The sequence below is a fragment of the Lolium rigidum genome, chromosome 2, assembly GCF_022539505.1.
Source record: "Lolium rigidum isolate FL_2022 chromosome 2, APGP_CSIRO_Lrig_0.1, whole genome shotgun sequence".
NCBI lineage: Eukaryota > Viridiplantae > Streptophyta > Magnoliopsida > Poales > Poaceae > Lolium > Lolium rigidum.
The window spans coordinates 55,897,420-55,910,293 of NC_061509.1; the positions used below are offsets into that span (position 1 = coordinate 55,897,420).

General features: G+C 43.2%; 2 protein-coding genes across 2 annotated transcripts; both read right to left on the reverse strand.

The window, feature by feature from the left end:
* Positions 1 to 1,338: 1,338 nt before the first annotated feature.
* LOC124686505 (MADS-box transcription factor 29-like) lies at positions 1,339 to 3,413 on the reverse strand. The gene is made up of 6 exons (XM_047220436.1): positions 3,226 to 3,413; positions 2,363 to 2,432; positions 2,083 to 2,244; positions 1,876 to 1,917; positions 1,708 to 1,749; positions 1,339 to 1,602 (listed from the first exon to the last, which is right to left on the reverse strand). Exons 1-6 carry the CDS (start codon positions 3,411 to 3,413, stop codon positions 1,339 to 1,341), a joined length of 768 nt encoding a protein of 255 aa, XP_047076392.1.
* A 5,372-nt stretch (positions 3,414 to 8,785) lies between these two features.
* Positions 8,786 to 12,379, reverse strand: LOC124691770 (nuclear transcription factor Y subunit C-4-like). The gene is made up of 2 exons (XM_047225042.1): positions 12,201 to 12,379; positions 8,786 to 10,129 (listed from the first exon to the last, which is right to left on the reverse strand). The coding sequence occupies exon 2, from the start codon at positions 10,086 to 10,088 to the stop codon at positions 9,318 to 9,320; it is 771 nt and encodes a 256-aa protein (XP_047080998.1). The 5' UTR covers positions 10,089 to 10,129; positions 12,201 to 12,379; the 3' UTR covers positions 8,786 to 9,317.
* Positions 12,380 to 12,874: the final 495 nt, after the last annotated feature.

Below are 12,874 nucleotides of genomic sequence, written 5' to 3' on the forward strand. Positions count from 1 at the left end.
TGTTGATACGTTACAAACGTATATATGTTGCAAATTTATCACTCCTGCATTGAAAAGTAAAATATTACTTCTCCAATTATGAATATGACTATGTGGTGGATAATGGAACCATGGTATTAGTTTGGTGGAGGTTCCGTTGCAGCTGGGTTACTCATCTAGGATTAATAATCAATATCGTATAGTGATTCTTGTACCGTATAATCTGTGTTAACCATAAGATATATAATTGCTCTAGGGAAGTCAGCTATATCTTTGTTACTTTCACATATCAACGGGCCATTAATAGGGGTTGCCTCGATCGTGCTATCGATAGGGTAAAGGAGGTAATGAAGGTTCTGCTCGGTCTACCTTTTGATAAAGGAGAGGGCAGACTTATTAAAGACCTATGAAGGATTGTAAGGGTTGGTCTGGGTCGTGCTATCTATAGAGTATAGGACGGGGCATGTGGATGTCAGAACGGTCTACCATTAGGGTAAAGGGGATGCCATATGCCTTAGCTGGTCTTTCTATAGGTAAAGGACGGGACAGACTTACAAAATGGTGGGTATGCGGGGTTGCGGAGAAGAATATTGATTGGCTTGGATCTTATCCTGGGCCCCATACCAAGAAAGGGTAGACGGGTTTGCGCGCCCGGTTGGCAACAAAGATAAGTTCTCTTATAGGTAAAAGGAACACACCAGTGTATCAAATTGTTGCTTGTCACTCCCTGTTCCGGGTTTGAAACTGCGAACGCAGCCAAAAAAACTCCATGAAATTCTAGACACCCGGTGAAGAGGCTAACGAATATAGTTTTTCATAATAAAAGCAACATTTAAAAAAATATTCACGAAAACATGCATTGTCTATGACTTTGTGGTCTATGGATGTAGCTAGTGCATCAAACTCTTCTTTCCCTATAATAAACTTGTTTAGTCCACTCGTACTCACCCTTAAATAAATAAAGTATTCATGAAATAACAGTGTTTCTCGGTCGTCTTAAATGTAAATGCTCCTCGATAAATGAATTTTATTATCACATGCATGCATCGTCCATGCATTGAGCTAAATACGCCACAGATCAACCAACTCCCACACACACGACACACAGCTCGAATCTTACACATATATAGTTCCCAAATTAACTATTTCCTCCTCTTCCATGCTTCAACTAACAACCAATCTTCCATCCAATGTGATCGTCTTATTCCACACCATCCAGCAGCAGTCCATCAGCCGATCAGCGTACACATCATGATCATCAAATTTCTGCAAACAATATGTGTACAAGTTTCACACAATCAAACACTTGGACATGATTGAGTCCATGCATGTGTACTTGGTCGATTGATTCGTAATCAGTTACCAGAGGTGGAGGCCGTGGCCGGCGTGGAGACTGCTGCAGGCCGGGTCCTGCAGGTTGGGCTGCGTCGGCTGCAGCCGGAAACCAGCGGCTTCGGCGGCTTGGAGCTGCAGCTGCGGGGATGTCAGCTGCAGCGCCGTGCTCGACGACTCCTCACCACCGTAGTAGGGTGTCGGTGGGAAGGCCGGCGTCAGCATCGACAGCACCGGCGGCATCCCCACCATCTTCGGCTCACCGCCCACGCCATGCTGGTTCTCGCTGATCTATAGAACAAGAACCCAATAAGATGAAGCACCGCTATCTAATCATTGTAATTCACACATGCATGCATAGTTTGCTTTCAACAAAAATTTGAATTGATTCATTACCATGCGGCACAGGAAACTGTTCTGATCTTCCAAGATATGCTCCTGTGTTGATTGTTCAACCAGTACAAAGAGATTAACCATTTCGATCATGCATACACCAGAATAGCAGATGGAATCCGTTTCAAAAAACGAAAGAATAGCAGAGATGGAAATGAAATAATCTGTTACCTTGCGACGCAAGTTGTCAAGCTGCTGGTTTAGGAGCTGATGCTGCAAGAAGCCAAGAACACATGCATTAACCGGGTAATTAGCACATCAATGATGGAACTAGTTCGTAATAATTAGTACGTGTGATGCAAGCCTGGAAGGGCAGTAGCTACTAAATATTTGACTGGATAAATATCATATCATGGCATGAATTATCATACTATTTACCTTTCTTGTGCGAACTTTGGCGACGGAGAACTCAAGCTGCTGCTCTATGTCATTGATGTCGGCGAGGGAGAGGGAGGCAAGATCGTCGCCGGTGTACCTCCGGATGCCACTTTCCAGCTTCTCCATCTCGTTCCTCATCCGTGTCATCTCCACAAATATTTGCTGCATCCATGAATGCATAATGATAATAAATTCACCGGTGAAATCAGTTAGTGGAGCAACTAAATAGTACTGAAAAAGTAATCGACAATTCTAATGAGTATATATTTATTTTGTTTACCTGATCGTGGTTAATCTCCTCAAATTGACTGTTGCTGGTGTTCTGGTACTGCTCAATGAGATCCCTCAAGCTAAAAGAACAGGTAGTATAACAAGTATGTTAGTTAAACAATCCACTTAACTAGTTTTTTTTTTTACCTGCACTTAACTAGTGTTTTGGTGATGAAAATTTTAGCTTAGTTGTGTGGTATTTGACTAATTCATGGAAAACAGGGTCTTATTGTTGACAAACATCAGATAGATTACATGGAAAACCAATCTCGATTTGTGGATTTTCTTGATGCATGCCATCCATACATGTATCATGTTAAATGTAAGATAAATTTTGTTATAAAGACCCAATATGTTAGAGATTATAGCTAGTAGGCAACTAGCTGAACGAATTTATAAGTAACAAGATCTAGCTTCTACCAAAAGGTGCTCTAGTCACATAATACTATGTCTTTAGATTCACAGTAAGATATGAGCTTTATGATTATATATATGACTTCATGTCCAAATTACTGTTTTGGTTCTGGGTTTTATGCTGAATATAAGCAGATGACATATGACAGGCACATGTGCATGCATGTTGTTTATCAACAATTCAGCCTCGATTTATCTGAATAATGAGCTTGAATATAACTTCGAAATAAACAGACAGTTTGGACTTTCGAATGCGTGGTTTTCTGAAAGTTTAACACATTTCAATCCGTGGTATTTTAACAGATTAACACATAACCCTTGATCCACACAGAGACACAGACCAACAAATTAATCCAAGGCCTAGAAATTAACAGCGTAAACCATCTGCTAGTAGATCCGGTGGTACTCCCAAAGTCAAAAAAAAGAAAGAAGAACGTGGCAGATCATGGAAGAACATACGTGCATGCAGGGCTGGAGTACTCGAACATCCTGCCGGTGCTGGAGAAGACGACGACGCCGACGCGGGCGTCGCAGAGCACGGCCAGCTCGTTGGCCTTCTTCAGCAGCCCTCCCCGGCGCTTGGAGAAGGTCACCTGCCTGTTCGTCGCGTTCTCGATCCGCTTGATCTCGATCTTCCCGCGACCCATCACGATCGATCCAAACAGGAAACACGCCAAGTTATTCCCTTTCTGCGTCTCCTGCGCCCCTTGATTTCTCTCCTTCTAGCTGCAGGAACAAGATCGGATAAAAAGGAAGAAGGGTTAACCATATTCATGGGAGCTCCCGTGCATCATATTAACTAGATCTAGCTAGGGCGCATTCATTCTAGTACTTGCCACAGAAAGAAATCGCTCGAACCATATTAGAACTATACAATTACAAGTATATCGAAATTTCCACTCAGAAATTAGAACTAGCCAGATGCGGCCCTCTTAATTTGCCAAAAACCAAAGAACAAGCTAGTCCAAGCTAATTATAAAAGAACACACTCAGAAGTAGAAAATTTCAACTGATTCTGCAAAGAAGAAATAAGCATTCTTTTTCGTACTGATCATAAGGATGGAGAGACAGGAGGGGGAGTAGCTAGTAGCAGTGGTGATATGCGCATTACCTTGTGCAGTTCTTGCTTCAAAGGCTAAGGCAGAGGTGCAGAAGGAGAGACATATATAGAAGGAGAGTAAGGTGCAGTACTACTACCACTTGCTTGCTGGCTAGCTAGGTCTACACTCTCCTCACGTCATCATGCCTGTACAACAGGTCAACAGTCCAAGTAAACGAAAAGGCAAATGGTCAGCAGTAATAATTAGCTAACTGGCAGTGAATAACTATCTTTTGCTTGCATTTGTTTTGTGTGTTTGCTGCCGTGGTTGTCCACTTGCGATGTTCTGACACACGTTTTGACTCATTATTTCCTTCATAGGATTACGCACAAATAATGCTCAGTTTACGTGCGTTAGAGCAACTCTAACAGATACTATAAAATTCCGTCCCTTAAAACGTGTAAAATGGCCTCTCAAAAAAAAAAAACCTGTAGAATGGCCATCGAGAAGTTGTTTTGAGGTTTGAAAAATCATGCGGTAGAACAGAAACCATAATCAAAACCGTAAAAATTTTTTAAATGCACTGGCGGCAAAATTAAGTGAACTGCGCAAAGAACATACATAGATCATAAAATTAACATAGTTCTATTGCACACATCGACACTTCATCCGCCAAAGCCACCGCTCCCCGTCATCGGAGTAGCGTCGAGGTAGTCCACGGGCAGGAGAGCCTCCTTGTACGCCTCTTTGAGCCTCTCGGTGACGGCGATGGGGGAGCATGCCTCGCGGCGGCGCTGGAGCTCACCGCAACCATGAGGGAGGGCGACGGCTCAACGCTGTGGTTCGTGTATCGGTGACGTCTGCAAACCTGTGCGGTGTTCAACCGCACCGCATGCGCAGCCTCCTCGGTGAGCGTGTGCAAGGTTCGGCAAGGAAAAGCACGCGCTCGGCGGGGGTTCCCACATCTTATATGATGAGGATAAGTCCACCGGCCACATCTGCGAGCTGCGCTTTTGGATATGCTAACCGCGGTCGCAGATTTTGCCAGAGACGCACGGAAACAGCGGCTAGAGGCAGTGGTACAGATGGCAACGAGGGTGGGGAGACAAAGAGAGGGTAGGGTTTTGGCTGGTTGTGCCCTTTATTTTTAGCGGCTTGACGGCAGGGAATACGGCGTATTTTATTTTGTTTTAAGGGCCAGCCTATTATACGGGTTATGTTTGAGCCCCAAAAACTCCGAAAAATTTAAGCATCTGTGCTAGAGTTTCTCTTATATTTTTGCTCTCTTTCGGGAGCATACCCTAGCCTGGTGATCAAATCTCTGCAAACATTTTCATGCGTATTAGTCTAAATTTCAAGATCTGAATGTTCTGCAATAATGAAGGTTACACTCAACTCAGTCACTAGTTAATTGGGAGTCAAATTATGACCAGTCCACATGAGCATGACCAGTGCATGCAATGATACAACCTGCGAGAAGCACGAGAGACTTTCATACGCTGCAGGCCACACACACAAACACACAAAATTCAGACGCTGCACAACTATGTTTGCTTCATGTAGCTGGCTAGGCAACGAACGATCTGCATGGCCCTCAAAGGCACCACGGAAAGCAACGTCCTGATGAGCTCGGTGTGTGTGGACGTGTAACCGCCCTCTGACCGTGATGGCCCCAGCTTGCAGGATTCCTGAGGTGGCCTCGGCCAGAGACAGTGACACTTGCCACTGCACCCAAGAAACAAACCCTAGATAGCTAGCAACACCGTATTGACCACAGTGGCTGCATTGCTTGCCTTGATGGGGATTGCCACCTTGTTGCACATGGGGTGCTAGCTGGGGTGTGCTCCCGTTTGGGAATGGGGGAATAAAATGTGGCAGAGATTTCCTCTGGGTCATTTGGGTCCATCTCCATCATACCATGCATTGTGCCTGCTTGGATATGGTTCATTTCATATAGTTCCATGGTTGTTTTTTTTACCTTTTGTGAGGATATAGGCATATGTATCCTTGCATGATGTAGTGTGAAGTTTCGTGAGGCGTATGATCGACCAAACACATCATTTAAAAAAAATATTTTCATGTGGATGAAGTCATGGGTCAAGCGGGGATGCACTCGCAGTATGCTTTGGTTTTCATTGTGTCTGCTTCGATACGGTTCATTTCATATGGATCCGTGATGTTTTTTAGACGATATCGATCCATGCATGGAGAGTTGTCAATTCCACAAGGTTTTGATTTTAATTACTCTTATATAGTGCATATGAATTGGCAATTCAATGTTAATTATTGCGGTGCATTTTGACAAGACGTGCCATTTTCGTTTTCCTTTTCATTTGGATCAAGTCCTGGGTTTTCTTACTTTGGCGATGTCATAGATTCTGAGGCGCAATACACTGAGATTTTTGGGTGTCATCAGGGTTAACTCCCTATATAGTACTGTATCTCAAAATTCTGATCAATTATTGTAAGTTCAGTTACTCAAAATGGGAAAAGGTTGAATAAAGATTAGAGAAGTGGCTCGCTGGTTGGAACACGAAGTATCTATCTTCTGGTGGACCGCTTATCCTTATCGACTTTGTTCTCAGCATTACGTTTTCTATATGGATGCCGTTCTTTCAATCACCAAAGGTGCGTTACAAAGGTTAGATTATTTCAAATCGATATTTGTTTCTAACAAAGTATAGTAAAAAAGGAAGAAGTATCGATTGTTCGGCTAAAGGGAACGTTGCTTTCCTCCCATAAGACCAATGTTGTTTACGAGTTTAGGATCTTGAAGTAAAAAATATTACACTCCTCGGTAAAAAGGCTATTCACACCTTGTATTTAGGATGGTACATGGAAAGATCAACCATGTGATTAGTGTGAAGGTTCCAAAGCGATTTCACATATCCATTTGAAACCTATAGACTCTCACTTCTAAATTGGTCTGACAAAAAATAACTAATTTTTTTCTAGTTTGGAACTTCTCCAATAAGGATGGATTTCATTCGAGGTTATGGGAGGATCCTTGGTCAGGGCATTTGCCTCTATAAGTTCAACATTTTTTTCCGTAGTTTAATATGCTAGAATCTATGGGGTTAGCTTCTCCTTCAAACGTAACCTTTCGGAGGGTTCTAGTTGGTTTTTGTCTTGACAAAGGATAAAATTGCTAACCCTCATTGGCAAGGACGTACATAAAAATGTGTTTCTGCCATGATGATGCATGAGTCGATCAAATATCTCCTTTTAATGCAAATTCGTTTGAGGGGTGTGGTCTACTCTATAAGTGGTTTCAAATCTACACCCATCTAGCGATGTCAGCAATATATTTAGTAATTGGTTGTGGGGAATTTCATAAGAAGTTTGCTTAACAAATCCTGGTGAGGACGGTGGCCTTGTATTCGGCTCTTTCGCTATGCAAGAATGATATATTGTGTTCGATAAAAAAAAGTTTCTTCTTCACTTCATGTTATACACTCATATACATTGCCTGTGTGGCTATGTACATGGTCTACTTCAGCGCCCAGAACAAGGAGCTCTTTACAATTGCATATACTCAGTTGGAGCGAGTAGCTAAGGAGGTGTTTACCCTCCATGGATGGCGGTTTAATCTTCGGATCGACCCCCTGTCACCCTAGGTGGACTTTAGTTTGTTATCAAAGTATAACTTTTGTTTCTTTGTTATGTCATTAGATCTTGTTGGGATGCGTGCATCTTAGTCCCGCTGAGACTATGTGTAAACTCTTTGTGATTATATCCCCTTTATTATTTATAAAGCTCCCTTTATACAAAAATAAACTTGTGATAGCTACCATGACTAATATGGATGCTCTTGTAGGCATTACTAAGGTATATATATTAGTATCAAATGTGTAGGGTACTCTTTAAGATATTTAGTTAACCACTGATTTGATAAGAAGTTACATCTCTTTTTTAGCAAGCAAAAGTATGAAAATCATCTGTAATTAATTGAGTAAATATTGGAGAAAATAAAGTTTCCCCAAATATCTTTACTTCTTCAGGCTAGATATAGTTACCATTGAAGGTTGTATGCCCCAAAATTAATGCATATGCATAATCTCACTGTACTCATGTTCATGCAAAAAAAAAAAACGTTCAAGTTTCATGTTAGAAATGCTTCTTTAAAACAATCATGTTGGAATTGAAATGTTAACAGTGCCGTTTCTGAGCATGTGCACAAACAGCAAACACTGCAAGCACAAAAAAAACTTCGTTTCAGAACTGTGTAAGCATGCTAGTTAATTTTTAGATCGTTGCACACGTCCAAAAGTAAATGTTAGTAAATGAGAATTCTCACTCACATTCACACACGAGAGCCAAAAGTAAATTTTCCATTTGCACATTGCATACCTATCCTCGAGGGCTGTCTATATAGAGAAGGATATGGTTTCCATTTATGATGCACTGATAGAGAAAAGAAACAGCCTCTCGTTGCATCATGTGGTGGAGTACAAGTGCAAAACAGTTCACAATAATTGCCCCTTCTTTTCTGCCACTGATTAAGCTTAGGTGGAATCAAATGGCACCAGAAATGGAAAAGGTTTGTGGTGAGGAGGTTTAGTAAAAAATGTTCCACCACTTTACAGCAATGACAGGGCATCGATGTGCCAACTGCAAGTTGTCAGGAAATGAAGTTTTTTTTTTCAGATGAGTAGACATGTTCGACTAGCACTTTCTGTAAACATGTTGCTTAACTTTGGGTGCAAATTTAATAGTTGTCATAAATGAAGTCTAAATAGTAGTTCCAACAATTCAAGAGAAAAGCTAAGAACATCAGCTTGCATGTCTCTGTTAGGTGTACAAGTCAAGCTACGAGCAGACATGATTTGCCGTCCATCAGTTTCCTCAGGTTGTAGCTTATTAAGTAGCTGAAGTTGGTATATGCAGTATGCTTATGAACAAAAATCTGAATGCATTTAGACTTCAAATGAAATAAGCTGCGAAATGGAAATGTACATGCTCCAACACACGTTTCAACAGTCGCTATGTAAAGCACAATACTTTTATGCCCCCAAGTATTCCTCAAACAGGGGGTAGACAGGCAGTTCTATCTTTTACACACAGGCATAGGATCCACTATGAAAAAAGGAACCAATCCGTTTACCGTGCTGGAGTAGTCTTCACGCTCTGGTGACTACCAGATCAGGAAGGCAGGATTCTTGCAAGCAGGCAGCATGATGATTGGCAAATGAGGCAAACCAGCAGAGGTATGACATTAACCTCCACCAATCTTTTTCTTTTTCTTACAGGGCTCTCCATAGGAACGCATTCGGAATATTGGATTACAGGCTTGGGGGGAAAGAAAGTACTTTTCACTAAATCAGTTGCAGATCACCTAACAAATCACAATCATTTTCCTACCGCTGTCATACCAGCGTCGAAACTACCATCAATAACCCTAAGACCTAATCAGAAGTAACTGTTCCAGCCAACAATGATGGGCATAAATTAACAGAAGCCTGAATTTAGAGGCCTTTAGTTCACAATCATGTCATGACTTCATTGTAACATCTACTGAGACTGCTGCGGCTCTTCAGGGGTCTCGACCTGTTGCCCTTGAGGCTGCTGCCACGCATACGTCGCTGGGTGACCCTGCTGTCCACCATACATCATTCCTACTCCGGGCACCTGTTGCGCTGGCATGTAGTAATAAGGAGGATAGGTATCAGCTGCTGCCCCTACAGCAGGTGGCAAGCCCACCCTTGGAAGCCCAAGGCCCTCCTCCTTCATGTCATCCCTAGGAATGATGTCCACCAAGAAGTCATAGATGTCAGTCCTGGTAATAGCAGCTGCAATGTCATTTTTCTGCAAGGTCCTGCGCTTGTTCTCCTCAGTGTGCATCCATGACCTGAGTGTTAACTCTAAGATAAATACCTCACACGCCTTTGCAAAGACAACAGGAGCTTCTGCAGAGATCATTCGGACATCCTCGTCAGCCTTCATTATCTTTTTTATCCTAGCTAGTGGTAAGGTGTGGTTCTTGAAGTCAGCTGCCTGCTCGATCTCCTCCATTTGGCTAGCCCAGAACTCACGGAGTTGCTGCTGCTGCTGTTGCTGCAGTTGTTGGTGGAATTGCTGGGCTTGTTGATAAACCAGTTGGTGCTGAGCACTGAGTTGAGCTGGATTAGTGGGGAATGGCATTGTTGACTGTGAGCCGGGAGGAATGGCACCCGGAGCTCCAGCTACCATGGTTGGAGGTGGATAGGCACCAGCAGGAGGATACGATTGTGACCCAGCAGTAGCAACACCAATCACAGGCTCAGGTTGCGAGGATGGCTCCATGTGAGATCTTGTTCGCCCAAAAATCAATTATCTTTCAAGCTCTGGAGAAAACAGTTGCAGGTATTAATCAACTGGTTTTTCATCTCAATTAATCAGAAAACGGATAAACTACTGGAATTTTGCCAAATATATTGTAGATGAATCTGGACTCCTCCTTATATGACTGAAGCTCTATTTTAAAATATTTTTAGAACAAATATGAACTCAAGATTTCATCTTGATAGGTCCATCACAGTATTCCAAAGAGAAAACGATTAGCGCCGCACACAGAATAAGTGAAATTAAAATGCAAAGCACCATCACCAACACAGGCAGAAGTGGAATAAAATCAAACAGACAATGTAAATCGTAATCACAACTTCCCATCAATCTTGTCACATTATGTGTGGTCAGGAGGCAAATTTTCTTTTCATACTCCATCCAAGTCCAGTATCAATAAATTTGAAAGTGGGTGTATGCACATGCCAACAAACAACAAACAGTATGGACAGATGCAGAAGAGTCCAATTTATGAATTACTTCAACAAAGCAAGTTACATGAATCCGCATGAACCACACATACAGTTCAGAGCCTCAGACCATCCATGTATAGCATACACCAAATGTCTGAGGATTTTCTGTGCAAGCAGGTCCCCAGGGTGACACGCAAAAGCTACATAAACCCACACCTTCAGTTAGGACTTGGGAGTGTCTACCAAAAGGGTGGTTCTGGTAGCTACATATTCCTCCTAAATTAGTAAGGCAGTGCCATACATTTGCATTAACCAGAAGAAGCAGTGAATTAAGTCAATATCACACCCAGATCCAGATGACAAACGTTATAAGCTTAAATAAAGTCAAAGTGAAGTGACGTGTAAAAGAAAACTTTCTTTATTTCCTGATGGCACAGCTTATGTATACAAACTTTGATGACGGAACGGACAAAGCTTGTTTAATTAGACCTACTACATCATCAAGTTTGTCACGCACGACCAAGACGCCAAATGATTTACGCTGTCTTCTTATCAACACTTTTCACCATCACTAAAAAACAGCTTATTGTGTCCCTCAAGTAAGCTAAAGGCAGATAACAACTACCTTTAATAGGATATCTTTCAAGGAAAATAGCAATTGGGCAGCTTCACCGTTCACATGTATGGCGTGGGCAAAGGAGAGCTGGTGTGCGCCGCGTCGTCATGACATTCGGACACAGCTGGGCATCACTGAATACCTTCCAAAACCCAGACTCATAAAAGCATGCAACCAAAAATGTGGTTTCCAATACCTTGGTATAATTTAATGCTTAGGGGGTACGAAGGGGATGACTCTACGCCAATACTCATTTGTCGAAGCCCGAGCTTCTCCGGAACCAATCCCAACTAAGCGCGTCGCGAAGTGAAGTTTGTCTATTTCGCAATCTTACTGAATTTGCACTGAAGAGTGTGCACAATAAATCTCTCAAGTCTATTTGCATGGATAGAAATAGCACACGAAATTGAATACGCCACGTACATCCAGTTTCTTAGCTCTCATATCTACATGGATCGGGCCTGTCACACAGTTCAGCAAGCTGCCCATGCCTGAAAAATCGCAGAGAAACAACCATACCTACGAGAAAATACCGCTGAATGTATAACTGAACGTAGCTTAAAATTACAGATCGCTCGGATGCATGCCCTGGAACAGTGCCAACGCTTGGCCAGGGTGATGGACTGATGACTGTTGAGGAGTCACTCGAAGAGCAGAGCACCCCATAATTTTAGCACAAACACTGCTAATTTCAACTACGGATCACTCCGGCACGTGCCGCAGAACAGTTCCAAGGCTTGGCCAAGGTGATGGGCTGATGGTTACTAACGATTTAACCGACTCCTCCCTCGAAGATCTCCGATAATTTCAGTACAGACGCTACTAATTTCGTAAGTGAACCCGTCTCCAAAATCCAAATCGCGCTAATCCAACGAAGTCGGCAAGCACGGAAACTGCTAACAGGTAGCACAGGAACCACACGTAAAACGGGAGAGAAAATTCCGGCCAATCTAAGCACGCATGCACGCACGCAGCAACCGGACGGGATCACGCCTGGCTCAGCCGAGGATTAGGGGGAAAGTGGAACGGAAGCAGGGTCGTTACCGATAAACCGCCGGATCTCCTGGAGGGCGGATGCGACTGCGGGCGGCGCCGGCGAGCAGGGCGGCGGTGGAGGGGCGCCCTACTTGGCTGGTAGATTCTCCGGAGCCCTCGGCGGAGCGGAGGCGGAGAGAGACGGGGTCGCCCTTGGTCAAGGACGAGGAGGAGAAGAGTCAAGGACAGAGAGACGAGACTAGTGTAGCAGGGTTAATTATGGTGATGGGCTTAGAAGCAGGATAAGCCTCGGCCTTGATGATGGCGTGACGTTGAAGCGAGATTAACTCGGCCCGTAATTAGCACCGTGGGCCTCCATTTGCGTGCCGTTTGGGCCTTCGCAATTTTCTTCTAGTTTTTCTGACAAAACGGAAAGTTCAGACTTTCTCATTCTCACAAAAAAAATATGTAGAGCTAGTCTGAACTTTAACATCCTACTGTATCTCGTAGCACTAGGTATCGATCAAAAAAGGAAACACATTACCGTTACAAAATTGGTAAGGTAATTCTTTACTCTACAGTCTACATTGAGCTAGTACATTGTCAGGGGATGACCCTAGGTATGCCAAAGGACTGATGTATCCTCGTCTTGGCCGGCTTGGCCATGGCCGGCTACGCCTTGGCCTTGGTCGGCTTCGGCATCGCCCCTCGCTTGGCTGGTTTTGGCGTCGTCCGTCACTAGG

What these genes read in the sequence shown, in the direction of transcription:
- LOC124691770 (XM_047225042.1), bottom strand. Translation starts at nt 10,088, where the DNA reads ATGGAGCCATCCTCGCAACCTGAGCCTGTGATTGGTGTTGCTACTGCT.
- LOC124686505 (XM_047220436.1), bottom strand. Translation starts at nt 3,413, where the DNA reads ATGGGTCGCGGGAAGATCGAGATCAAGCGGATCGAGAACGCGACGAAC. An exon ending in TACTCCAGCCCTGCATGCAC is followed by an intron (nt 2,433 to 3,225) that starts GTATGTTCTTCC and finishes CTGTTCTTTTAG; the next exon opens with CTTGAGGGATCTCATTGAGC. An exon ending in ACAGTTTCCTGTGCCGCATG is followed by an intron (nt 1,603 to 1,707) that starts GTAATGAATCAA and finishes CTTGTTCTATAG; the next exon opens with ATCAGCGAGAACCAGCATGG.